At 49.2% G+C, this 26,432-nt stretch overlaps 1 protein-coding gene across 1 annotated transcript in view; it reads left to right on the top strand.

Moving 5' to 3' along the window:
* The first annotated feature begins 15,536 nt into the window (after positions 1–15,536).
* Positions 15,537–26,432, top strand: part of ALDH2 (aldehyde dehydrogenase 2 family member) — a 31,623-nt gene continuing 20,727 nt past the window's right edge. Inside the window, exon 1 of the mRNA XM_059140235.1 lies at positions 15,537–15,744. Coding sequence (XP_058996218.1) covers positions 15,619–15,744 — 126 coding nt within the window. The 5' untranslated portion in view covers positions 15,537–15,618. The remainder of the gene's footprint in view (positions 15,745–26,432) is intronic.

Below are 26,432 nucleotides of genomic sequence, written 5' to 3'. Positions count from 1 at the left end.
TGATGCTGGAGAAATCTATTTTTTTTAAGTTACTTTTTTTTTTTAAGATTTTATTTATTTGACAGAGAGAGACACAGCAAGAGCAGAAATACAGGCACAGGGAGCGGGAGAGGGAGAAGTATGCTTCCCACCCAGCAGGGAGCCCGATGCGTGGCTCGATCTGAGCCAAAGGCAGACACCTAATAACTGAACCACCTAGGCGCCCTGGAGAAATCTATTCCTTAACATAGATGTTCGCCATATACTCTTTCTTTTTTTAGATTTATTTATTTATTTGGGAGGGGGGAGTAGGAGCAGAGGCAGAAGAAGAGAGAATCTCTAGGTGACTCGCAAATCGCAACCCTGAGATCATGACCTGAGCTGAAACCAAGAGTCGGACACTCAACATATGGAGACACCCAGGAGTCCGTATCTTCCTTAAAAACAACAACAACAAAAGTTTTTATTTATTTATTCATTTAAGTGATATTTATCCACCTGTGGGGCTCAAACTCACCTCCCCAAGATCAAGAGTCACAGGCTCTTCCAAATGAACCAGCCAGGCACCCCTAAGTTCTCCCTTTTTTAAATGTGAAAATGTGTACCTTTTCTGCCATGAGATACATTCTTTGCATATTTTAGTTTTTAAAAAATGGAAAAAATAAAAGAATCCCTTATAGCCTTCTCTAATGAGTTTCAGGCTTAGAATCCCCACTGCAATAACCATTGCCCACTAGGGGGCTCTGGCACCTTTCTCCAACCTGGCTCCCTGGCGTCCAGAGGATGCGAAGCTGGGCCAGCCTGGGCGGACCCCACAGTCACTGCCTCATTTCCAGAAGCTCTGGGCCAGTGGCCAGCTCAGCTCTCTGTTGGGCAGCCAGCCCTGCCCAGAGGGGGCTGAACTGTGGGAGGAAAGGGATTCCTGGAAGTAATTTGTGCAGTCACCATGGTGATTAGCTCCTGCAGAGCATGTTACTGCCTTCTGCAAGTCTGGCTCTTCTCCCTGGAAATTGTCTGTGGCTACAGGGCTGACAGGCTCCTGCTTTTCTCCCTTCCCTGTCCTGTCTCCTCCCATGTGTGCTCCCACCCACCCCCTCTGCAGGGCACCAGCGTCACCCCTCTGGCTGTGTCTCCTGTGTCCAGAGGTGAGGTCCCGTGGGGCCTTCGGGAAACTCCTGGCAGACATCCATCGCCCAGTGGCCATGGAGATGGATCAGTCCCGGCTGCTGGTGCAGAAAGCTACCCACCGTGTGGACCTGGCAGGAAACGAGACGGAAGGCCGAAGGGCCCCCAAGGATGACAGGTTGTGAGGTCGAAGCGAGGGAATCCAGCCTGGGCTTCTACACACACTGACACTTCCTTCCCCATGCAGCTAATCGTGGAGAAAGAGCTTGGCTCCTCGACATTAATAACTTTGCTTTACTTCTGCGTGGATGTATTTGGGCAGCTTTTCAAAATGAAAAGGGGACGATAAAAGCGTTCTGAACGTTCTGTCTGTTGGCCTGGTGAACTTCTGTCTCTAAGGCAGCGGGGCCAGGGGGCCACACAGTTGCCAGGCCTTAGCTCTGCCCAGTGGGGTGCGGGTATCAGGCAAACTGAGTTAGAAAAAGAACTAAACAAAAGAGATTGATTTTTCAAGTGTGACATGATTCCTTAAGCGGCTCTGTCTGAGTATCCCTCGTGGGCAGGCACAATGCCTACAGTGACCCCTGTCTTCTCCAACTCTTCACAGGGTAGCCACCACCTCTCAGCTGAGAATCTCAACGTCCCGGTTCATGGGCACTCGAATGCCAGATACAGGGGAGGCTTGCAGGGGCCCCCCTCGAATGCCTGACCCAGGGCAGATCCTTGCAGCTTGATTCCCCAGAGTCCTGGCTGACCTTGGTCCCTTGTTACGTTGGGAGACAGGGCTGGCTGTGACCCTGAGTGGAGTACAAGCCACTCCCCGTTCTGTGCTGTGTGTGCTGGTGATGGTCCCCGCCATCTGGGAAGATGTCCCTGTTCCCACATTCCTGAGTCTGTCCTTGGCCCGGTACTTGCTCACACAACGTCCTGGGTCACCCTTGCAGTCACCACCGAGTCCTCCACGCCGTCTCACTAGCTGCCGGGCACAGCCCACGCACCAGACAGGGGCTGCTTACGGAGCTTGTGGTCCAGCCGGACCTCAGGTCTCTGTTCTGAGCTGCTGTTTCCACTCCTCCTCGTGAAACTGATGATTCTTCCAAGTAGTCTGCTCTCGGGTGTGCCCTTCTACCTAGGTCTCCTCCTAGTCCTTGCAGGCTGCAGCTTTAGATATTGACATGATGAAAACTGTGGCCCCATCTGTGGCCTCCCAGACGACCAATGGTGTTAATCCGGCGAGCACAGACTGTGGATTGCTGGCTCGTTCGAAGGTCCTTTGCCTTCAGCTGCCCGACCTCCTGTAAACTCCAGCAGCTGCCTGTTGTTGCCCGATTACCACGATGTGATTTTCTGTTTCCTCCTCGAATCAACCCTATAAGGGGTCCCCAATCCTACCCCATTTTAAGTATGAGGAAACAGGGGCCCAGAAAAGTGAAGTGACTTGTTTAAGGTCACTCAGCCTATCTGATCTTGGAGTTTTAGGAATTCTAGGTCCTTAATACACCAGCGCATGGCCTCTTAACCATTCAGTCATGCCTCCTTCCCAAAACTTAACCTAGAGATCCCCTGGTGGCAGAACTCACTTAGCAGAGTGGACAGCAGGTATGGTCTCACCTGAAGTCTTCCAGAACCTTTGTTATCACACAGCTGTCAGGGTACATCCCCAGGAAGAGAGCTGTTTTGAGCCACTCTGAGTCAGGCACCTGTTCCTGGGGCCCTCGGGGCTCAGGGCTCACCCAGGGCTTCCTTCCTTCCCACCTTGTGTCTTCCAGGCCTTCAGAGCAACAGGGCTGAGCAGCAACTACCTCTCGGCTCTGTTCTTTGCCTGGGCCCCTGCCTGCATTTTGCCAGCAGCCTTGACTAGATGCGCCGAGCAGCAGTGGCCAAGACAGAGCTGGAGGATGGCGGCAGCTGGAATGTCCGCACCGGGCCTGCAGTGCCCCAAGTGGTAAGTGATGTGCTCTGCACCCTGCCCGGCTTCTCTATCCTGGAATGGTCATTGCCAGCTCAACCTTCTTATGTCCCCACAGAAGGCGTTTCTGTGAGTTTGCTGGTTCGGGCAAGGAGGAAGGGGGTGCGCCGAGAGCTGAATGGGTTGTGTACAGAGCCTGGAAAGCTGGTCTCCAATCTCCAAAGCTGTGCCCCTTCCTTCCTGGCTGTGGGCTGTAAAGGCTGTGGCAGTGTGGCCCCAGATTAGGAGCCCTGTGCTTACTCCCAAACCCGCAGACTTCCTACTCCTTTGGGCCCTCCCCAGCCAGCAGAGGGACAGCCACGACTGGCCACAGCCTAAGGACCCAGGGCCAGAATGCTCCTGGGAAAATGAAATGAGCCCAAATCATGAAGCCACTGGTTTCTGATGTTCTTCATTGGAAGGTCCATAGCCCAGAATGCTAATTAAGATTATTTTGGAAACGGCGTTTGGGGACACAAAGGAGTAAGAAAACACACCAGAGAGACTTAGTGAACGTTCTCAAAAGGAACTGAGAATAAAGGTTCATACTAGAGCCCCTCAGTCTCAGTGCCTCTGCTCCTTCCTGATCCTTGGGTTTACAGAGGATCTTACAAAGTGCACTGGCCTATACGTGTGGGGGGTGCGGATGCTGTGAGCCCTGGTACATCCTGAATCAGCACCTCGCTGACACTTACGTAAGTGTTACCATAGGACCATGCTCGCTGTGTGTGAGGGCCCCTACGACTTCCACACCCTTCTATCTGCTTCATAGTCATTTTTTGGGGGAGAAGATATGGTAGACCATACAGCATCACAATTCAGAGAGCAATATTCCCCTCTCTGGGGAAGGCAGAAATGCTCACTGTTTGAGGTCTGAGTTCTTTGAGAAATAGGTGACCCATGGGCCTGGGTGGCATGCAAAGAGAAGCCACTGGCTATTGGGACCCAGTCTGCTAATCTCATAATTTGTGAGGATGTGGCCAAAAGCTAGCTGCCCTTCCCGGCTTGGCCCAGATGGGCAGGGACTGCTCAAATCTGCTGTGTTGCAGACTCGCCCTCCTCAAGGGCAGAGCTTTACCCAGGAGAATGGCCACCAGCCACAGCCAGGGCTGTGCCATCAGCGAACAGGAGAGGCTTGGGTGCCTTGGGAAAGGGCTCACAAGAGATTCGCACCCCAGCAGTGTGGGGACGCAAGCCCTCCCCAGCTATACTGCTGGCTGCTCTGGAAAGATCAAGTTCGATTCGGGCCCCCAAATGAATGTCTATTTCAACACCAGCCGCCCTGGCAAAGTCTTCTGCAAACTCTGGCAGGGTCAGAGTACAGCCCCGGTTCTTGCCTCTGGCCACAGGAGGGAGGAGGAGGCGGGCTTTTAAAAATAAGGAAGTGCCTGGGGTGGTGGCCTGCCACATCAGGTGGCCCTCCACTGGCTCTCATGGCCTCTGGGGCTAATCTTGCTTGTTAAGAATGGTAGCTGCAGGGATAAAAATAGAAACTGTGCTGGGGAACAGCCTCACCGCTCGCTCGCTCAGATCCTTGGCTGCAAAAGCTCTGGGCCCTTGAATGCTGTGCCAAGAACGATAAGTCACAGAAGTCTCTGGGATGCAACCTCCAGCAGCCCCTCCCTCAACGATTCTAGTTCTGTTAAAAATCCTACTTCTCAATGTCAAGTGGTCCTGGCACGGTCTAGGCACTGGAGAATGTTCAGGTAAACAAAACGGGATCTCACATCTCACCAGAGGATGGTGAAGAGTATCCCCAGACAATGGTGGGAGATGTGGCAGGCACTGCTGGGCAGGTGGAGGGTTGGGCGCTTGGGAGCTTAGGGAACTCTTTCCAGAAGATGCCTTTGAGCCACTGGTGCATGACAAGAACAGGCAAGGGTGCCCTGGTGAGCAACTCAGTACGTTGGGGTGAAAAGCAGAGACTAGAGATGCCAGGTCATGCCGGGCCTCAGCGGCCTTGGTCAGGAGTTGGTGCTGATTCTAAAGGCAACAGGGGCACTTGGGTGGCGTCATCGGTTAAGCATCTGCCTTCGGCTCAGGTCATCATCCCAGGGTCCCAGGATCGAGCCCCACGTTGGGTTCCCTGCTCCATGGGAAACCTGTTTCTCCCTCTCCCTCTGCTGCTCCCCCTGCTTGTGTGCACGTGCGCTCTCTCTCTGTCAAATAAATAAGTAAAACCTTAAGAAAATAATAAGCATAACAAAGTGGTGAATTTCGAAAGTGGTGTGATATGACTTGAGTTTTGACAAGATCTTTCTGTTCTCCAAACTTCACCGAATGAAGAAGGAATAAAGGAGGATTACAGCTGGCTTAAAGGTCCCTAACACTGCACAGGGCTCTAAAAGAATCACCTGCGAAAGTTAAAAAAAAAAAAGAGAGAGAGAGAGAGAGAGGTTGGGGGGGGAGAGAGAAAAGGAAGTGGGGGCAGGGCCTTAAGAAGATAGAGCGCAAAGGATCCAGAGGACATAGGAATCTAACCTGGTCCTAACCTGGTCTTTCCCACCTCCAACAGTTACCGTTTCTGATGAGCCAAATGTGGTAAAAATGGGATGATGATGTCAGCATTGTGCTTCTCTAGAACGCAAGTGTGTTGTGGCTGCAGGTGCACACTTGGAAGTGAGCAAACTTGGTGTGGTAATGATTGTGTCTGACCAGTTTTATTTGTGAAACATTAATCATCTTGCTACCATCTTTACGTGGCTAGACCTGTCCTCTTTTTAGCCGGGGGAAAGGGAACAGCATGTGATCACAACATGCTAAAGATTTTTCCCTTGTCACAGCAATATTCTATCCCAAAGTAACTGAACGCACATTCCTCCATTCCTCTCCTGACCAGCATTAGGGGCTGGATTTCTGCAGGGCTGAACCCTCCCCAGTGATCCTGTGACAGTCAAACATTCACAGGGTTCCATCAGGACTAAGGACTCTGGGGTGGGGGTGGGGGGCATTCAGCCCCTCCTGTTTTCTCAGCTCCTCATTCTCCCTGCAGCAAATTGTGGGCATGACATCCACAAGCCGCCCATGCTCCCCTAAGCCCTGATTTCAGATACTATCAGACAATTCCATAACAACCCTATAGAGGCTGGAAGAAAGACTGAATCCCAGACACCTCGCCTGGCTGGGGCACCCCCAAGACAGCAGCTGGAAATGATCTCAGAGCATAGGCTCCGTATGCTCCACCACATGCCCCCCACCCCCGCCAAGTCTCCACTGGCCGCCTGGAGATGCCCATTGCCTGTCAGCACCCAGGGCTGCAGAGCTCCCCAGGGGTAACGTGGGCGGGCCAGGCCGTGCTGCAGCTTGCCCCTCTGGGTCATTGTGAAACCCTGTGCCAGCCCAGGTTTGAAACAGTGCTTGAACATCTCTGAGACATAAGAGTTGGTATTTATACTGTCCTCCATGTTGGAACACGGCTACAGACTTGTACCCTCCGTCATCCTCGCTAATGTGTGCGAGCATCAGAGCACACGGATGGAGGCGTCTCGGACTCCAGCAACCAGGGGTCCAAATCGGCAATCTGTTGGACAAGGACTCCCGGAGCTGTTTGTTCTAACCAAGATGGCTGAGTAGAGGAACAGCTTCTGGGAATTCTGTTATCATATCAGCACTAGATAGGGAACACAGGGCAAAGGGCTGTCAAAGAGAAAGGCAGATGCTAATGACAGTGGGAAGGAGAGACATTAATCAATAATGTATTATTGCAATAGGGAAGAGGGTGCAGCATAAAAACTGCCCTCAACCTCCATTTTTTTAAGTTTTAATTTTTTTAAAGGATTTTATTTATTTGACAGAGAGAGAGAGAGAAATAGATCACAAGTAGGCAGAGAGGCAGGCAGAGAGAGAGAGGGAAGCAGGCTCCCTGCTGAGCAGAGAGCCCGATGCAGGACTCGATCCCAGGACCCTGAGATCATGACCTGAGCCGAAGGCAGCGGTTTAACCCACTGAGCCACCCAGGCCCTCCCAACCTCTATTTTTTAGAATGAGCATTTTCAAGGGAAGGAGCGGGGAAGAGGGTTGTACAGGGAATTTCCTGCTGATCTACAGAAAGTGGGAAGTGGGGGGCTGGTCCATGTGAAACCCACCTGGGTTTGCTGACTGGCACTCGCTTATTGAAGCTGGGCTCGGAGCCTACCCGAGACTGGGAGACAAGTGCCCTTCCTTGGAGTGTTGGCTGGAACAGAATACCTTCTTTTGGGCAGTCTTGAATTGTCTTAGGCAGCACTTTCCTGGGCTGAGGTCACTGTAGAGATGCAGCTTTGAGTTGTGAGAAACTTCGCTGCTATTTGCTCAAATCTTTTGATGTGGTAATGTGGGGGTGGAGGCTAGATTCATAAATCTTTTGTGCTGAGAGTCTGCAGTTTTTAACAGGCCTAGTTTGAGGGCTACTCAAGAAGAAAGCCTAGAGAAGCTGAGCGGAGTTTGGTGACCGAGAGGATCTTTGTCAGCTACGGATCTGGATTCAAACGGCCCTGGGTTTGAACCTGCCTCCATGACAGACTAGCAGGCCAATGTTGGGAAGCCATTTTTCATCTGGTTGAGTTGGTTTCCTCATCTGAGAAATGGGGAGAACAGCACTTCCCCTCTAGGACTGTCTGGGGATTAGATGAGATGAGGCATGGCTTGTAAGAAGCCCGCAGTGCACGCAGTGCGCATGCGTGCTGGTATGTGGCCGGAGTCCCAAGGGGGCTCCCCAGGGGGTTAAAGAGCAGGCTGTGCTTCAGCTGAGATTTAGGCTTGCGGGGGCTCCGGGGTCGACCCCCACCCTGGGAGTGAGGCTGCCCCACGTGACTAGAATAACAGTTACTGGGTATTTAGTGTACACGAGGTGCAAGAACCATCTATATATTATTTGAACCCTTACAATAATTGGTCACTACTTTTTCTCTGCCCATTTTGGAGGTGAGGAGACTGAGGTTCAAAGAGACTTGTGTAAGGTCAATGAATTTGAACCTAGATTCAGAGACTGCAGAGTTCTTTCCACTCTGAGGCATGGATTTTTATGGTCTCTGTGGGGCTTCCTGAGAGGTGCTGACTGCCTCACCTGGAAAAGGAGGAAGAAGTAAAGGAAGCCCCATTGAGTCAAGGGTAGCATATCCTGCCATAAAGAAAGTATACCTATTTTTCCCATTGATTCTATTGTCAAAGCTGGTAACCTTGGGACTACCTCCTCACCACCTTTCAAGGACAGCGGGCACGGAGCAGATGGAATCTGCTCTGTGCACCTGGCTGCATGCGTGGGGTAGTGAGCTAGCATGAAACGTGTCACAGGGGTTGCCTGGGGGGCTCGGTAGGTTAAAGCCTCTGCCTTCGGCTCAGGTCATGATCCTAGGGTCCTGGGATCGAGCCCCGCCTCAGGCTCTCTGCTCAGCAGCGAGCCTGCTTCCTCCTCTCTCTCTCTCTGCCTGCCTCTCTGCCTACTTGTGATCTCTGTCTGTCAAATAAATATATACAATCTTAAAAAAAAAAAAAAAAAACCACACGTGTCACAGGTTTCTGTGTATATGCAGATAAGGATAGCAGCCGGGGCCCAGGGCTGTACCACATTTCCTCCTGCTTTTGAGGCAGAATATCTTCCTGTTTAAATGTTGCTTTGGGAGCGCCTGGGTGGCTCAGTCGGATGAACCTCTGACTCTTGATTGCAGCCCAGGTTACAATCTCAGGGTTGCAGGATCAATCCCCATGTTGGGCTCCGCGTTCAACAGGGAGTCTGCTTGGGATTCTTTCTCTCCCTCTGCCTCTCCTCCTTCTCCCCTGCTCTGTCTCTAAATAAATAAATAAATAAATGTTGCTTTGAATTGCCCACCTCACATCTATTGTTTGGTGGGGGGGGGGGGACCTTCCCTTAGATAGAGTCAGTGTCCCAGAATGGATGGACACTCCCTAACCAAATATCTAAAATCTCACCCTCCAGTGACTCCAAAGGACACTTTAGTTACCACCTGTTTTAGAGAATGAATGGAACTAGATTATTTTCAACGTGAAAACATACAATTGGGCTCTAACAGGAAATGCTTCAGAGTGTTGCAAAGTTCAGAGGGTGTCTGTCTTCTCAGAGCAAGTGAAGGGAGCTTTCCTCAACCTGCTGCTTCTCCTAGCGATCTCAGTTCAGTGGAAGGACAACACTAATTCAGGTCCAAGAGTCCACATCTTTCCCTGCCTCATCATGCTAAAAAGAAATGTCACTGTGCTTCCTTCCTTCCTCTCCTTGCCTCACTCTTCTGCCCTTTAAAGATTCTTTGCTTTTGTCAGCTCAGTTCCTGGTAAGGAGTTCACAGACAAAGGGGAATGGAGAGCAAGAGAGAAAGATGGATCCAGAGAAAATGAGAAAAAAAATTTTTTTTTTTAATCAGAACAAAGACTTTAGAGCAAGAAAATGAATTGAAAGAAAGGAAGAAAAGACCAACACACGCTGTCAAGGAGAAACCTAGGGGGAGAGTGACATTCTAGTTAATGTTCTAGTCACACTGAGCTGCACGGAGCAGCAAGTATATTAGGGTTTCAGTCAACTGGTCTGCAGTGGTTGGATGACTTGGAATTGAAGATTGTGTGAAGGAAGCTGATGAAGTCTGCTGTTGTTATGGAAGACTTCCCCAGAGGATAGCATTTGGCCAGATTTTTTTTTTTAAGATTTTATTTATTTATTTATTACATCACAAGTAGGCAGAGAGGCAGGTAGAGAGACAGGGGGAAGCAGGCCCCCTGCTGAGCAGAGAGCCGGATGCAGGACTCAATCCCAGGACCCTGGGATCATGACCTGAGCCAAAGGCAGAGGCTTTAACCCACTGAGCCACCCAGGCGCCCCTGGCCAGAATCTTGATAGGTAAGATTTCTTTAAGCAGAGACGGTAGGATGCACATGAGACCAGGGGCAGGAAAGCTGCTGACGGGAGCTGGTGAGCAGCACAGATGAACAAACTAAACTAAATAAATCTGTGAACCAATATATATGCTATAGCGAGACCCAGAACCATGCACACTGGCAGGGACCCAAGCATGTCACTTTCCACTCTCTCAACATATATGGATGTCTGTAAGCTAACGAATTTCTCCCTTTCCCCGCAACTAAATTTATGGCTTCCCCTTCTTGGTGAACAGCACAGGGTGGAAACGTCAGCACCATCTTTCACCTCTCCCACACTTTGATCTCACAGTGGCAACCCATTAATTCTACCTCTACCTGTTCCCTCCTGCAGCCATTCCCATTGCTTTTAACGAGGCCCTTGTCATCTCTCGTGTCAGCTCTCTGCCACTGGCTTGTCTCCTCTCTCCAACCAATTTTTTTTTTTTTTTAAGATTTTATTTATTTATTTGTCAGAGTGAGCACAGGCAGACAGAGTGGCAGGCAGAGGCAGATGGAGAAGCAGGCTCCCGCTGAGCAAGGAGCCAGATGTGGGACTCAATCCCAAGACACTGGGATCATGACCTGAGCTGAAGGCAGTGGCTTAACCAACTGAGCCACCCAGGGGTCCCATACAACCAATTTTTTATGTCGTCTCCAGAGGATCCCTCAAAGCACCCATGCAAACTTGTCACTTCAAGGCTTAAATATCTTGGTTAAGAGAAATGATAAAAATGATATTACAGGGATGCCTGGGTGGCTCAGTCGGTTATCATGACCTATGCCTTTGGCTTAGGTCATGATCCCAGGGTCCTCTCTCTCTAAAATATATAAATAAATCAAAAGAAAGAAAGAAGGGAAGGAAGGAAGGAAAAAAGAAAAAAAGAAAGAAAAAGAAAGAGAAAGAAAGGGAGAGGAGGGAAGGAAAAAAGTAAGCTAGTTCTTGAAAGAACTACCATATGGTCCAGGAATCCTACTTCCGAATATATATCCAAAGGAAATGAAAAGAGGATTTTGAAGAGATTGCTACACTTCCATATTCAGTGTAGCTTTATTCTCAATAGCTGAGATACAGAAACAACCCAAGCGTCCATCAACCGATGAATGGATAAAGAAAATTCATATACATAGAATGGAATACGATTTGCTGTGAGAAGGAAAGAAACCCTACCGTTTCCAGCAATGTGGATGAAGGGTGTTATGCTAAGTGAAGTAAGTCAGATAGAAAGATAAAGGCTGTATGATCTCTATTATATTTGGAATCTAAAAAAGCCAGACTCACAGAACGATGTTACCTGGGGCTAGGTGATGTTGGTCAAAGCGTACAACCTTCTATTTGTGAAATTAGTATGTTCTGGGGAACTGGTCCAGCACGATGATTACAGTACTACATTTTATATTTATATACCTGAAAGTTGCTAAGAGAGTACATCTGAAATGTTCTTACCACACACAAGGAGAAATGGTGATTATGTAACATGATGGAGGAATCAGATAATGCAATGGCAGCCATCATTTTGCAATACGTAAGGGGAGCCAACTGTGAACTTTACATAGTGTTATATATCAAGTCCATCTCCATAAAGTTGAAAAATAACAGAAAAAATAGAGGAGACATTTATTTATTTATTTTTATTTTATTTTATTTTTTAAAGATTTTATTTATTTGTCAGAGAGAGAGAATACACACAAGCAGGCAGAGAGGCAGGCAGAGAGAGAGAGAGGAGGAAGCAGGCTCCCTGCCAAGCAAGGAGCCCGATACGGGATTTGATCCCAGGACCCCAGGATCATGACCTGAGCTGAAGGCAGCGGCTTAACCAACTGAGCCACCCAGGCATCCCTATTTATTTTTAAAGATTTTGTTTATTTGACAGAGAGAGACAGTGAGAGAAGGAACACAAGCAGGGAGAGTGTAAGAGGGAGCAGCACGCTTTCCGCAGAGCAGGAAGCCCAAGTGGGGATTGATGTGGGGCTCGATCCCAGGATTCTGGGATCATGACTTGAGCCGAAGGCAGATGCTTAATGACTGAGCCACCCAGGAACCCCAGGAGACATTTAAAAAATAATCTGAGGTGCACCTGGGTGGCTCAGTTGGTTAGGACGTTTCGGCCCAGGCCATGATCCCAGGGTCCTGGCATCTAGCCCCACGTCAGGCTTCCTGCTCAGCAGAGAGCCTGCTTTTCCCTCTCCCTCTGCCCCTCTGCCAGCTTGTGTTCTCTCGCTCTCCCTCTCAAATAAATAATAAAACTTTAAAAAAATATAAAGCAGTTGGGGTGCATGGGTGGCTCTGTGGCTTAAGGCCTCTGCCTTAGGCTCAGGTCATGATCTCAGGGTCCTGGGATAGAGCCTTGAATAGGGCTCTCTGCTCAGCAGGGAGCCTGCTTCCTCCTCTCTTTCTGCCTACTTGTGATCTCTGTCTGTCAAATAAATAAATAAAATCTTTAAAAAAAAAAAAATATATATATATAAGGCAGAAAAAAAAAAATAATCTGAGTGGAAGAGGCTTTCTAGGCATAGCATAAAAGCCAGCGACATGAAACACTGGACAGGGGTGCCTAGCTGGCTCAATCAGAAGACCACATGACTTTTGATCTTGTGTCATGGGTTCCAGCCCCGTGATGGGTGTGGAGATTACTTAAATATATAAATAAATTAGAGAAAAGAAAACACTGGGCACCCCCCTCCCAAAACAACACCACAGTCACCACCAACAAAAAACCCCAAACCCTTAAGACAAAAACAAAACCAGAAAAGGCATCAACTAAGTGAAAAGATCAGTGATGATTGGCAGAAAATATGTGCACCATACATGAAATGACCAAATGTTAATTGCATTGATATATGTAAAGCACCTACAAATCAATTTTAAAGAAACCAACAACAACTCAATGCAAAAATGAGCAAGGTACAGTTTGTAGCAGAGGAAGGACACATGACTTCATGTAGACAAAGATGTTCCTACTCATTCCTGAAAAGGGAAATGCAAATTAATGTGATAGTGAAATGCTATTTTTCACCTATCTGATTAACGTGGCTTAAAAAAAACTTGATAAATTGTATTGGTGAGGGTGTGAGGAAACTCCTCTATGACAGTGGCAGGGAGGAAGGCATTGTATATTAGTCAAACCTCAATGGAGGATAATTCAGCATTATCTACAGTTAACTTTTTTTTTAAGATTTTTTTTTTAAATTTATTTGAGAGAGAGAGCTCATGAGAAAGGGGAGGGTCAGAGGGAGAAGCAGACTCCCTGCGGAGCAGGGAGCCCGATGTAGGACTGGATCCTGGGACTCCAGGATCATGACCTGAGCCGAAGACAGTCACTCAATCAACTGAGCCACCCAGGTACCCTACAGTTAACTTTTGAACAATGCAGGGGTTAGGAGCACTGACCCCCCTACCCCCACGCAGTCGAAAATCCACATGTAACTTTTGACTCCCCAAAACTTAACTAATAGCCTATTGTTAACAAGACTTACTGATTGCATAAACAGTCAGTTAACACACATTTTGTATGTTCTATGTATTATGTACTGCATTCGTACAGTAAAGTAGGCTAGACAAATGAAAATGTTAAGAAAATAAGGAAAAGAAAATAGATTTACTGTACTGCAAAACATTTTTGTGGAAGTGGACCTGCACAGCTCAAACCCATATTGTTCAAGATCCAACACAAAATTAAAGGTGCAAATATCCTTTGATTTAGCAGCTCTGCTTCTATGAATTTCCCACGTCAGTCAAGGATATATACATTTTGGCACTGTTTATAATGACAAAAGTTTGGAAACAATCTAAAAGCCCATCTACCGGAAATTCCTTAAATAAAAATGGTACATCAACCCAATGGAATTCTACGTAACTGTTAAAGAGAATGGGGACACTTACTGTGTGCTGGTACAGAACCATCTCCTAACACACGATTAAATCCTCTGTTTGCAATACAGAACCATCTCCTAACACACGATGTCTGGGGAAGGGGAAGTGGGAGCTGAGAGCCGCATTCCGAAAAAAGGGAGATTCACTTTTCAGTTTGTCTCAGCTGATAAAGCTGATCTCCAAACCTATTGCCCCTTCTTCCTGGGCACACCGCTCATTTCCCACACTCCCTTATGCGGAGGAATGGCCAAGTGACTGAAGAGCCAGTGAAACAGGCTCAGTCATAAAAACTTCCTCTGTGCCATCTTTAATGCTCTTTTTGCCTCTGGTTGTCTGAAATGACTCCGAGCTCCACGGTAACTTTGGGAATCAGCTATTAACCTCAGAGTCATACATGGAAAAGAGACTGGGTCCCTGGGCTCCTGCCTGGAGGGGAACATCTGTGTGAGTCACAGTGCGAGCAGGGACTTTATTGTAGGTAGTCACTGGAATTTCCTGGCGTATCTGTTACAGGAGCTCTGTTAATTCATGTGTTATCCTTTTGTGGTTTTTTGTTTTTATTAAATATTTTTATTTATTTGACAGAGATCACAGGTAGGCAGACAGGCAGGCAGAGAGAGGGGAGGGGGAGATGCAGGCTCCCTGCTGAGCAGAGAGCCTGATGCGGGGCTGGATCCGGGACCCTGGAATCATGACCCCAGCTGGAAGGCAGAGGCCCTAACCCACTGAGCCACCCAGGCCCCTGTTATCCTTTTGATATCACATTAGCTCTTTAACGCAAAAGGAAACACACACGCACACACTACATAGACCATGTGAATCTCCATCAGACCTTAGAACACCTTTGCCTGGCACTTAATACCTGGCATTCGTCAGCCTCTTCAGCCTTAGCTCCAGTGACTGGAGTCTCAGTAGCAACCCATACCCTTGCTGCCTACATCCGCCCCTTCCCTCTGCTTCTCTGCTGGCAAAACACAGCCCAGGTCTTCCTGCCAGATTTCTTCAACTCCTCTCGGACTTTGGCTGATCCTGTTTGCAATGCACACGGCTGACCTTATATCCATCCCCCTTCCTAGCTAAGCTGCTCCGATTCCTCCCCGGCTCCCCAGTCCCCTGCTCCAGGATGTTCTTGGAATCAAACGATCTGCAAGATCCTTGCCCCCACCCCTGCTCTCTTTAGTGCATTCTGCACAGAATGAGAAACCAGTGAGTTTAAGATGCAAATCAAGCACTCCATCCTTCTGCGAACTCCTCACCACCGTAACATCTTCTGAAGACAATTCAGGTCTCACTTGTCACTTCCTGATCAAAGGATTTAAAAGCAGTGCTCTGCTCCAACCCTGTCTTCACTCCATTCGGTGTCTTCACATTCCTTACCACTTTCCGAAATGACCTCGCGTTTAGTTTAAGGTCGGCCTCTCTGACGAGAGTGTAAGCCTGCGTAAGTCAAGGCTGGGGTTGCTCCGGGTCAGGCCTGTTCACGTAGGGTTCACGCACACATTAGGGGTCCGATGCACGCTGAATCTGCGAGGTCGGGTTATTGCTGACACCCGGTGCGCCGCGCGGGGGTCGGTAGCGAGGCACAAAAGGGAGCCGAGGGGAATCAGCCCAGGGCCGAAAGCCGGAGGGGGCGCCGCCGGGCAGTCTCGCCGCGGACCCGGCGGGGGGGTGGTGGTGGGGAAGTGGCAGGCACGCCCCCCCGTGCCCCGCCCCGCGCTCGCCCATTGGCGGCCGCGCCAGGGGCGGGGAGAGGTCGCGGTCGCAGTGACCCCCCCAACCCAGTACTCCTGCCCCCGCTGCGCCAGCCGGCTGCAGGGTACACACCGTTCTGCGCGCCGGCTCCGTCCGCAGCATGTTGCGCGCCGCTGCGCTCGCCGCCGCCGGCCTCGGGCCCCGCCTGGGCCGCCGTCTCCTGTCGGCCGCCGCCACCGAAGTGGTGCCGGCCCCCAATCAGCAGCCTGAAGTCTTCTACAACCAGGTAAGGCCGCCGGCCCCGGGGCTTTGTTCTCTCAGGGAGAAGGAGCCCGCCGAGTGGGAAGGCCCTGGGGTTTTTTTGGGGCCCCATTTTACCCAGTTGGGGCTTGAGAGGTTTGCTGCGTTTGGGCTTTACGCACCCCTTAGCCTTCCTTCCTTAGCATTGTGGCCCCTTCACCAACTTTGACGGCCCCCGTTCCATCCTCCGGCTGTGACTTGGGCTGCTTATTTGTTCTTGTCCCCCCGCTGTCCGTTTCCCTGCGCCCACTCGGGGTTCCAGTCTCCGCCCCTCGGTCTCTTCGTCGCTGCAGTGTCTGCACTGGGCTTTCCTCATCGCCCACCCAGACGACGTTTCCATCAAAATCCGTCTTAGCGGGAGCTTTTCTGTCTTTTTCTTGGCCATTTCTTACCCCTTCATTCTTGCCCACGTCCAAGGAAGTCCCCAAGGAAAAACGAGAAAAGGAGGGGGCCTTCTCAGCTGAAGTTCACCCATTCGCTAAGGAAAAGGCCAAGGCCCCTCGACCTGAAGCGCTCACGTCCACTCCGGGGAATGCGGAAAGGGTTACGGGACCTTCGCCTCCCGGGTGCCATCCAAATGGTGTCGGCCCTCCCGGGTGCCATCCAAATGGTGTCAGCCCTCCAAGGAGCTGGTTTTCTTCCAGCAAACCAAGAAGGGGCTTTCCGGGATAATACCGATTACCAGAGGCCAATTTCTTGCTCGGAATACTCCCTCTTTAGATCTTTGAGTTTGGGTAAAGGGCTGGAATTCTCAGAGCAGGAAGCCGTTGTGAAAAGGGTTCGTTTTGTATGTGCAACAAACCGCCCTTCTGTGAGCTTCAGATTTCTCTTTCTGTAAAGAGGGAAGTGGGTGAGAGGGTGAGCACCCGGCCTCTTACTTTTGGTGAACTCTTAAAGCAATAACAGCTGTCCTCTGTGCACCTGCCACCATTCTGTTTTGTCAGTTTCATCCTTACAACAGCCCAGTGAGGCGGGCACTGTGATCATCTCCATTTTATAGATGAACAGCCTGAGTTACAGAGAGATTTCGCGAGTTGCCCGAAGATTGCAGCCACTGGCAAAGTTGGGGTTCACATCTAGACTCCCAAGGGAAAGCCTGTCACTAGAACGTTCCGTGCTACTATTGATGCGACTCAGGGTTGGAACAGAGGGGTCACTGCCGATTTAGGACGCCATAGAGCTGATCCCTGGCTGACTACTTTTAGCAGTGGACCTGCTTCTCTGGCCCAGAGCTGGGCTGCAAATCTGCACACAGGTGGTGGGAAAAGGCACATCTCTGTGATTGTAAGGAGTGTTACAAATGGTCACTTGCGAGGGAATAAAAACAGGATAAAATGCCCTTTGCTTAACACAAGCCCCAAAGGCAGCAGCTCTTGTTCTTTTGGTAGGTTGCTTAATGAGGAGTTCATGGTCGGAAAACTGAACATCAGAAAGATCACACAGAATTATCCTTAAGGGAAAGGTGCCAGCATTCCGGGCCTTTGTGGACACAAGATCTAATTAAGATCTTCCTCCTTTGTGGTCACATGGAGGTGAGGAAATGTCATCCAAATGCACATGCACATGGGTCTTGTAGATGGCTGGAGTCCTGCTCTCCAGACTTAGTGTAAGTTGGAAAGGAGTGCAGTCTCCCTGCAGCACCTTTCCTTTATCACATTTGAGATCATAAAAGTAACAGTTGTTCACTGTAAAATTACAGAGTACAATAACATTTCCCCATCTCCCACTGCACACCTCCAAAGAGCACTGTTAACAGGGAGGTCTGTGGTCTTGCATTTTCTTTGTGTGCATGTGAGCAGGCATGCATCAGATTTTTTTTTTTCATAAATGAGATACTAGCACTTACTGTTCCGAAGCCCTGTCTCATTGAACAATGTTATCTGAGTTATCCTGCTCAGCACATTCATATCTTTTTTATTCTTCCCAAGGTTGCAGTGCATCCCACCATGTTGGAACTGGCTGGCTCTTAAAGTTCCTTGGGCTGTTCTCAGTGTGGCATTGTTGCTAACTCGGCTGGCAAGCATGACAAAGTCTAATCTGAGTATTTGGAGTCTCTAAGAGCCAGGAGCTCCGGTACAAATCAGATCATATTCCTGCACATTTCCCAGGGTGTTACTGAGTCCTTGAATTTCAATGAACTGGTCTTGAGTTAAGCTTCCCAAAAAGGAGCTTGTCCAGTAGGCTTTGAAGTTGCAATTCTGCAGGCTAGGTTTTCTTGCCAAGGGCCTTTGCAGGGGCGTGTGGGCTTTTGAGGGAATGTCCCACTTCAGGCTTGTTGGCTCTCTCACCTGGATGGGTGGGAGGGGTACAGGCAACAGTTCTCCTTCCTGCCTCCTCTCAATCCAAAAGAGTTTGAGGAGGGTGGTTTGGTCCACCTTCCTGGGGTCCTCTTGCCTCTACTTGTCTTGGGTGAGGCTATAGGGTAGGGTAAACTTACTGGTTGGGTTGGGAAGATTTCAGAACACGTTCTTCTTCCCCCGCTCACAAACATGGACCTGTAGGGGGAGGGCCAAGCTTCTTGAAGATGAACACTTCTTATCCTTGGCGATTTCAGAGACACACCTCTGTCAACAAACTGATTTTCATTTTTCTTTCTTTCTTTTTTTTTTTTTTTTTTTTAAGATTTTATTTATTTGTCAGGGATAGAGGAAGAGAGAGAGCAAGCGAGCACAGGCAGAGACGCCTGGAGAGGCAGAGGGAGAAGCAGGCTCCCTGCCGAGCAAGGAGCCCAATGTGGGACTCGATCCCAGGACGCTGGGATCATGACCTGAGCTGAAGGCAGCCGCTTAACCAACTGAGCCACCCAGGCATCCCAGATTTTCATTTTTCATTCTGTTTCTCTTTCCTGATTTGGAGAGTAACCAAGATCTGGAAGGACAACTAACAGGAAAACCCAAGGGACTGTGGCTTCAGCAAATAACCTCCCTGGCTGGAGTGTGACAGTTACTTTCATCTTTGACATCACCAATTCATGTTGGTTGATAATAAGTACCCCAGGTGAAGCCCTGCTGATTTTAGAAGCTCCTGAAGTTAAGCCCCACTGGTTTTTCAAAGCCAGGTATTATGGGGACTGTCTTCCCGATGTGATTGCCAGTGCCTGGTTTGCCTAGTGTAGGGTCTGATCTCTTGCATTTGCTTCTCCGTGTTTGTGGTGTCCTTTCCCTTTGTCTTGCCAGACGTTTGATTTCCAACTCTGTCTCTATCCTAATACCCTTCCAGTATGGCCTCCTGTCTAAGATGAACTGTGGAAGGTCTGTTCTAGCAGTCCTCATGTGTTTTCAGAGGCAGTTGCATAGATGTAGCTGTTATCTTGGAATGTCTGTGGGACAGGGTGAGCTCAGGATTCTCCCACTCTGCCATCTTCCAGACTCCCCATGTTGGTTGATAATAATTATGAAGACCGGAATATTGTTAGATACCATGTTGCCCTCCGGACTCAGACCGCCTGCCACTCACTGGAGTTCACGTGGGCAGGTTCATTCATTCCACAGATATTATAGTTGTAATTTGTTTCCTGAAGGGGGTGAGCTAGGTCCTGGTAAACTTTAATTTGGGGTGAGTTAAATTTGTGTCTCTGTTCTTAGTTTTTTGACCACAGCACTCAGGAACGAAAGACAGAACTGACAAAAAGGAAATCAGGAAAGGATCTCCCTGTATAGAATTTTGTGGTTACAATATTAATACGTCCTCAGTATGAAAAGACAAGTATTATGGAAGTCTGTGAGGTGGAAACTCACTGGAAATACATGTAGGCATGCACAGATGTTCATTGCTGAGTAGTTTACATTAGCAAAGACCCAGGAAGCCAGCTTGCCGTCCATAGGGAAATAGAACGGGTGCTGTGGTTATAGGAAGGAATAATTCAGTTCCAGCAGTGGTTATAGGAATTCACTGGAGGTGTATGAGTCGTGGGTCTCAAAAAACAATGTGTCACGGCAGGAAAGGGTCTGGGATTCTGCAAATATAAAACTTACTGAACTACCCAAACAGACTTTTACACTGAATGTGAGTAGACTTGTAAGGGATATGCACATTGGTGTGAGGGTTGAGGGAGGGGAGCTACATGGAGAATCTCTTTGTAGGTAGTGGTTAAAGGGAACTTTGGCTTTAGTTAAAATGTTTTACCTCATTAAAGGTAAGTAACCTGTAAGCAGATATAAAAAGAAAAAAGAAAGTGACAGGCCTCTGATAGCCCACACCTGCAGATAATCACTGCTAACAGTTAGTATATACAGAAGAGAAATTTTATGTTCCTTGCTTTCCTTGGGAGATTCTTACATAATGAGCCACAGCTTATGTTGGGTAAAGCAGTGGTTTGAACTCTTTGGGTTGAATGAGTCAAGTGAAATATCTCCCTCCACACTGACCATACTGGTTTTATGGCTTGTGAAATAATAGATTCAGGTAACCTAGCTAATCAGAAGAGTTCACCAGGCCTTCCTTGGTACCTCTGATTCTTCTTCTTTTTTAATTTAAAGATTTTATTTATTTATTTGACACAGAGAGAGAGATCACTAGGAGGCAGAGAGGCAGGCAGAGAGAGAGGGGGAAAGCAGGCTCCCTGCTGAGCAGAGAGCCCGACACAGGGGCTCGATCCCAGGACCCTGACTGAGATCTTGACCTGAGCCAAAGGCAGAGGCTTAACCCACTGAGCCACCCAGGCACCCCGGGAACCTCTGCTTCTAATAATAATTATATTATAAATGAACACAAATGCCTTTCATTACCTCCCGCCTCTTCAGAATCTGTGCATCTGTGGAAACACAGAGTTACAAGCGACAGGCTCTAAGGTTTGTGATGTTGAGCTCAGGTGGCGAGGAGAGTTGTGTGTGCTGTGGACATGTGTACAGATCCCCTGATCGAATAAATTGTAATTACTGATCACTTAAGTTCTGTCAGTCCCCATGCTGAGGATGTATAACTACATTTTTACCTTTTATCCCTCCAGCAACTGTATGAAGCAGGTATTGTAGCTGTTACAGATATGGGGAACTAAGGCTCAGGCAGGGCACATTAACATTAAGTAGTAAGTTTGAAACCGGGGTTCAGCTGTGATGTGCATGTCCTTAGCCACATTCTGTGGTACCTCATGACCAGGCCCTATGGTCAAAAAAGGATGTCAGTGTTTTTTGTTTTAAAGATGTATTTATTGGGACGCCTGGGTGGCTCAGTTGGTTAAGCAGCTGCCTTCAGCCCAGGTCATAATCCCAGCGTCCTGGGATCGAGTCCCACATCGGGCTCTTTGCTTGGCAGGGAGCCTGCTTCTCCCTCTGCCTCTACCTGCCACTCTGTCTGCCTGTGCTCACTCTCGCTCCTCTCTCTCTGACAAATAAATTAAAAAAAAAAAAAAAAAAAGATGTATTTATTGGGACAGTTGGGTGGCTCAGTTAGTTACGCATCTGCCTTCGGCTCTGGTTATGATCCCGGGGTTCTGGGATGGAGCCCCACATCAGAAGAGAGGAGCCTGCTTCTCCCTCTCCCTGCTTGTGCATGTGCTTTCTGACAAATAAATAAATAAAAATCTTAAAAAAAAAAAAAAGATGTATTTACTTGAGAGAGACATGGGGGAAGGGCAGAGAGTTAACAGACTCCCCGCTGAGCGCAGAGTCCAACTTAATAACCCTGAGATCATGACCTGAACCGAGGTCAAGAGTCAGAGCTCAACAGAGCCACCCAGGCACCCGAAGGATGTTAATATTTAGATTACTGAATATTTGGATTACTGATCTTACACATTTGCAATCAGAAGGAAGGAGCCGTGTTTGTGTTCACATGTGTATTCGTAGCCCCTAGGCACCGAGATCAGAAATAGGACTGCTGCTCAGTAAATATTTATTGAAGGCAGTGAATGGAAACTATGTTTATAATTTTCTGTTCTAGTAGCAAGGAATAGGAGCACAGTATTTCCACTCAGAAGGGGAGTGTGAATAAGAATGTGAAACATGGGGTGCCTGGGTGGCTCAGTGGGTTAAAGCCTCTGCCTTGGCTCAGGTCATGATCCCAGGGTCCTGGGATCCAGCCCCACATTGGGCTCTCTGCTCAATGGGGAGCCTGCTTCCCCCTCTCTCTGCCTGCCTCTCTGCCTACTTGTAATCTCTGTCTGTCAAATAAATAAAATCTTAAAAAAAAAAAAAAAAAAAGAAAGAAAAGAATGTGAAAACATGCAGGGAGGGCTAAAATTATCCAAGGGAAGTGATTGCAGCAAGATAGAGGTTGCTGTGTCATGAGCCCAGAGGACATCAACAGACTGAAGGCGTGACTGCTTGGCAGACAGTCCGCAGTAGAACCCCAAAAAATCCAGGAATGCAGTATAGAATGCCCTGGGAGCTGAGGAGAGGAGGCAGGGGCTTGGGTCAGGTGCCAGACTGTTGCCAGCAAGCCTGGGGGAGGTGGCTGCCCTTGGCTGCCCTTGGCCTTGTCACCAAACTAACCCCGAGGTTTCAGAAATGTGAACGCTGTGGCATTCCGTGTTTCTCTTGAACTTAGCTCCTCAGAATCTTATAATACGAAAGATGACATCGATTTTCTATTGGACACAAGTTATCTAACTGCTGTTGAAAAAGCAAATGCCAGCAAGAGTCTGCCCCATTTCCTCCCTCACCCTTGCGGAAAGGAACATACTCTAGGGACATATATTTCCTCGGTAACAGACCCCCAATTCTTTCATGCATCAAAGCCCGAATTAAAACCTTCCAAAATGCATCCTGTTACATTGGGGCTGCTGAACACCACCAAACCTGTTCTTGGAGACCCTGCACAGATGACGACTGTCCAGTGTCTTGGGGTTGGGGGTGGCACTGGAATGTCACTCTGTCCTCGCCTTGGTTAGGCCTTCTCCCTGGGGTCCCCAGTTTCTGGGCACCGACCACACCACCCAGGTTTCTGGAGGCAGCCCAAGGATCTTGTTTTACTCTAACTCAGCAGTTCTCTTTTTTATTTTTATTTTTTAAAGATTTTATTTATTTATTTGACAGAGAGAGATCACAAGTAGACAGAGAGGCAGGCAGAGAGAGAGAGAGGGAAGCAGGCTCCCTGCTGAGCAGAGAGCCCGATGCGGGCCTCGATCCTAGGACCCTGAGATCATGACCTGAGCCGAAGGCAGCGGCCTAACCCACTGAGCCATCCAGGCGCCCAGCAGTTCTAATTTTTATAGGGTCATCGGTCCCAGGTTTGTAAAGACGCACGTCCAAGGCTGTTTGCTACAGCAGCACCGTCAGGAATAGTGAAATTCATCCTGAAAGCACACGTGTGGGAAGTGCTAACATAAAATGTGGTCTGTTCATACTGAGAACTGCTGTGTTGCTTGAAATAATGGGGTGATCTGCTTGTGGAATAATGTCCAAGAAAAACCGTTACTGAGAAAAGCAAGTGAAGAAATCAGAAAGTTGATGATCCCACTCAGAGCAGACACTCCCGCCTCTGTTCCGTTCCCTGCGCACCCCAGCACCAGCACAGCTCCCCGCACACAGCAGGTGTGGGATCCAGCGCCCCCTTCTCCTGTCCCTCACCCTTACTCTGCAGCCATGGAGCCCTTTGGGTTCCTCCTGTCCCCAAGCTCTTCCTTCAGGTCCCGTGTCTGGTGTCATCTGACTCCCTGGCCTGTTCCTCACTGTTGCCTATTTGTTTGTGTCTCTCGCTTTGTTGGTCTGCGTACTGATTGCCTCTCTCCTCCTCAGGACTTTAGCCCAGGGAGCCAGGACTTTGCTTTTTCACTCAGTGCCCAGCATGGACATGGCACTCTGTTAAAACTGATGGACTGCGTGGATGAGTGAGTCCAACTTGTCCAACATGAAGGGAGACATGTTTATTAAAATATGTCGATGGAAGAGCCCTAGGAGTTTTACCCACAGTCCAGATTCTGAGCGTTAGCTCCTGATGTTGCTAGGATGTCTCTAGGATAGCCCTCTGCATGTTGCTCTGCCTCTGGAAACTTGAGTTTGGAAGCGTGAGCTGGGAAAACTACCGCCCACAGTGACTGACTTAAGCCTGTTTAGGGAGTGAAGCTTTGGGTTTCGGGCGAAGAGGTTACGAAGCTTTTGACTTGATACCAGCAGTTGTTTACTTAAGTGAAACTCTGCTCGCTTGAAGGAGAACTTTGGCCAAGGTTCAGAGTGAGAACAGTTCCTACACTGCTGCCCATCCCTGACTGAGGGTTGGTCGGGGAGACCACTGAACGCTGGCTCTAGGAGCAGGGAAATGGGAACTCAAAACAAGGAAGATTCTGGGTTCCTACCAGGCACATTCAGGCTTATTTTATCAGCGAGAAAGAAGGGTAGATTGTTGAAAATTCAACACTGGAGACGACCCAGCAAGTTCAAGGCTTTGAAAGGCAAATAGTGCCGGGGAACCCCGGTCCTAGTGTAAAAACAGGGCAATGGTGTGGGCCTGGCCCAGGGAGGAAGGGGTGAGGCCTGGGGGTTCGGCTGACTGGCCTACTTGCTTGCTTCATACTTCTGATCTTTGCAAAAATAACAATCAAAACTTTTTCAGGACAAACTAATTCCGTATGCTGTGGTACAGGGAATAACACAGGCAGAGGTATACGGATCTGCCTGGCTTTTGCTTCGAAAAATCTTTGGCCTGAGAGAGCCACAGGGTCCAGAGTTTTGTCGTACGTGTAGTGACTGCTGTGGTAAGAGCCACTGTGTGCAGAGTCCTGGCTCGGGAGCTTTATACCCGTTGTTACATTTAATCTTCACATCAGCCCCAGACAGATTCTCCCCCAGGGACTGGTGAAGCATCTGGAAGTGCAGGGATTAGCCACAGCTGGTGAGGGATAGAGGTGAGCTTCCAACCCAGGTCTGTGTGGCTTAGAGGTTGGTGCTTTTTTACCCTCCAGAATAAAACCCCAAATCAGACCTGCACTTGGGCAGTATGTAAACCATGGAGATGGAGATTAGGAAACAAGAGTTCTCACCTCCTTAAAGGCACATACTTGGGCTCTGACTGGAGGCCAGAGCGGGAGGAGAACCAGGTAAAGAGCTCACCAGGAGGGGGAAGCCGATTCTCAGGGAGCCACGTGTGCAGGGCTGGGCCCACTGGAACTCAGGGCCCCTGGGCTCCGAGCCAGACCTCTTTCTGCCACGCCCCAGCAACAAAGGTGTCTGTGTCCCTCAAGATTCACGATCAGCCGGCTAATGTGAATCCACACTGCACACTTCCAAAGACTCCAGATGATGTTTACCTATGTGCTCCTGCTAGATGCCGAAAGCCTTTCACTGTAGGTGTGTAGCTGCGGATTCTGCCCTGATGGTGGGTGGGGATGGTGCCAAAATACCAAATTTGAGCCTGGGAAAGTGACCCCTGGTAGACCCTTTCCTAATGAGCTCCTTCGTGCACCACCCGGTCCCATGGGCCCCGACACAGCCTTGCTCCTCCCGAACTTTGTGCATATACCTGGGGCCCTCACATGCCACGCCATGAGGGGTACTGTGATGATTCTTACTACGGAGTGAGGTGAAGTTCCTTGCCCCGTGTGAAACAACTAGGATCAGAGGAGCCCGGGTTTATCCAGGTGTTCTTCCTCACGCTGCTCTTGACCGTGGAGCCGGGCCAGTCCTCCCTGAGCCCTGCTGGCCCCAAACTCTTTGGCCCTGGCCAAGCTCCAGACTTTGCTTTGTGGCTTGGTCTTGTTTGTGGTCCTAGACTCTGGCCCAGAGTAACTGGGGATGGCTCCCCAGGGTCCTAAGCCAGAGCCAGGCCATGTTGGGATGGTGGGGCCAAGGGGAACCCTTGAGGAAGGAAGTGGGAGTAGCCTTGAACTGATGTTCACCCTGACTATGACATTTGTGCAGCCCGGCTAAAATGACCAAGTGTCCCTGAGCCCCGGACCAGCTTCCCCATCCTGAAGGGGAACAGCTTGCTGGGAGAGTTCTTCCCTATTCTCCCTTGAGGCCATCGCCTGGCTCTTAGAAGCAGAGAGTGAATTTTGGCACTTGACTAAGCAGCTTTGGATAAGGACCTTTTCTTTGAATGAAGAGGCTTCCGTCCGTTCCTGCCCCGCCGCCACTACTTTGGCCTCATTAAACCAGCATACAGTCCCTCTCCAGACTTGATTGCTGTTAAACCTCACAACAGCAACAGCAATGACTGGTGACAGGTGCTGAACGGAGGGCTTCACAGGACGCCCCCCCTCCTCTCTGATCCCATCTCCTAGCATTTCCTTCTTGGTTAGCCAGTTAACGCTGGCCACTTTCATTCTTTCTCAAATGCATTAGTCTTAATTCCCACCCCAGGGCCTTTGCACTTGCTATCCCTGCTGCCTGGCCTGCTTATCCTCCTACTCTTCCTGTGGCAGGCTCCTTTTCACCAGTCAGGGCTTGAGTGAAGTATCTGCTTGTCACAGAGACCCTACCAACCATCCCATGTAAAGTTGTCTGTCTTCCCCCACTTTCTTTGTGGATCCTGTTTTCCTCCTCTGTATCTACCCCTGCAATCTGAGGTTGTCTTGTGTATTTCTTCTCTACTTGCTTCTCTACTGTCTGTACCCATCAGAGCACCAGCTCCATGAGAGAGAAAGGTCCTTATTGGGTTTGGTTTCCACTGTGTCCTCAGCCTTAGAACAGTGCCTGGCCCATTGCAGGGGTTCACTGCACGTTTACGGAATCATTAAAGAATATTCTGACCCCATTCTCATGACAACCCTGTGCAGTAGTGTGCTAGAGGAGAGATGGC

This window comes from Mustela lutreola, chromosome 11 (genome assembly GCF_030435805.1).
Source record: "Mustela lutreola isolate mMusLut2 chromosome 11, mMusLut2.pri, whole genome shotgun sequence".
In the NCBI taxonomy this organism is placed as follows: domain Eukaryota; kingdom Metazoa; phylum Chordata; class Mammalia; order Carnivora; family Mustelidae; genus Mustela; species Mustela lutreola.
This window is presented reverse-complemented; position numbering and strand designations above follow the sequence as displayed.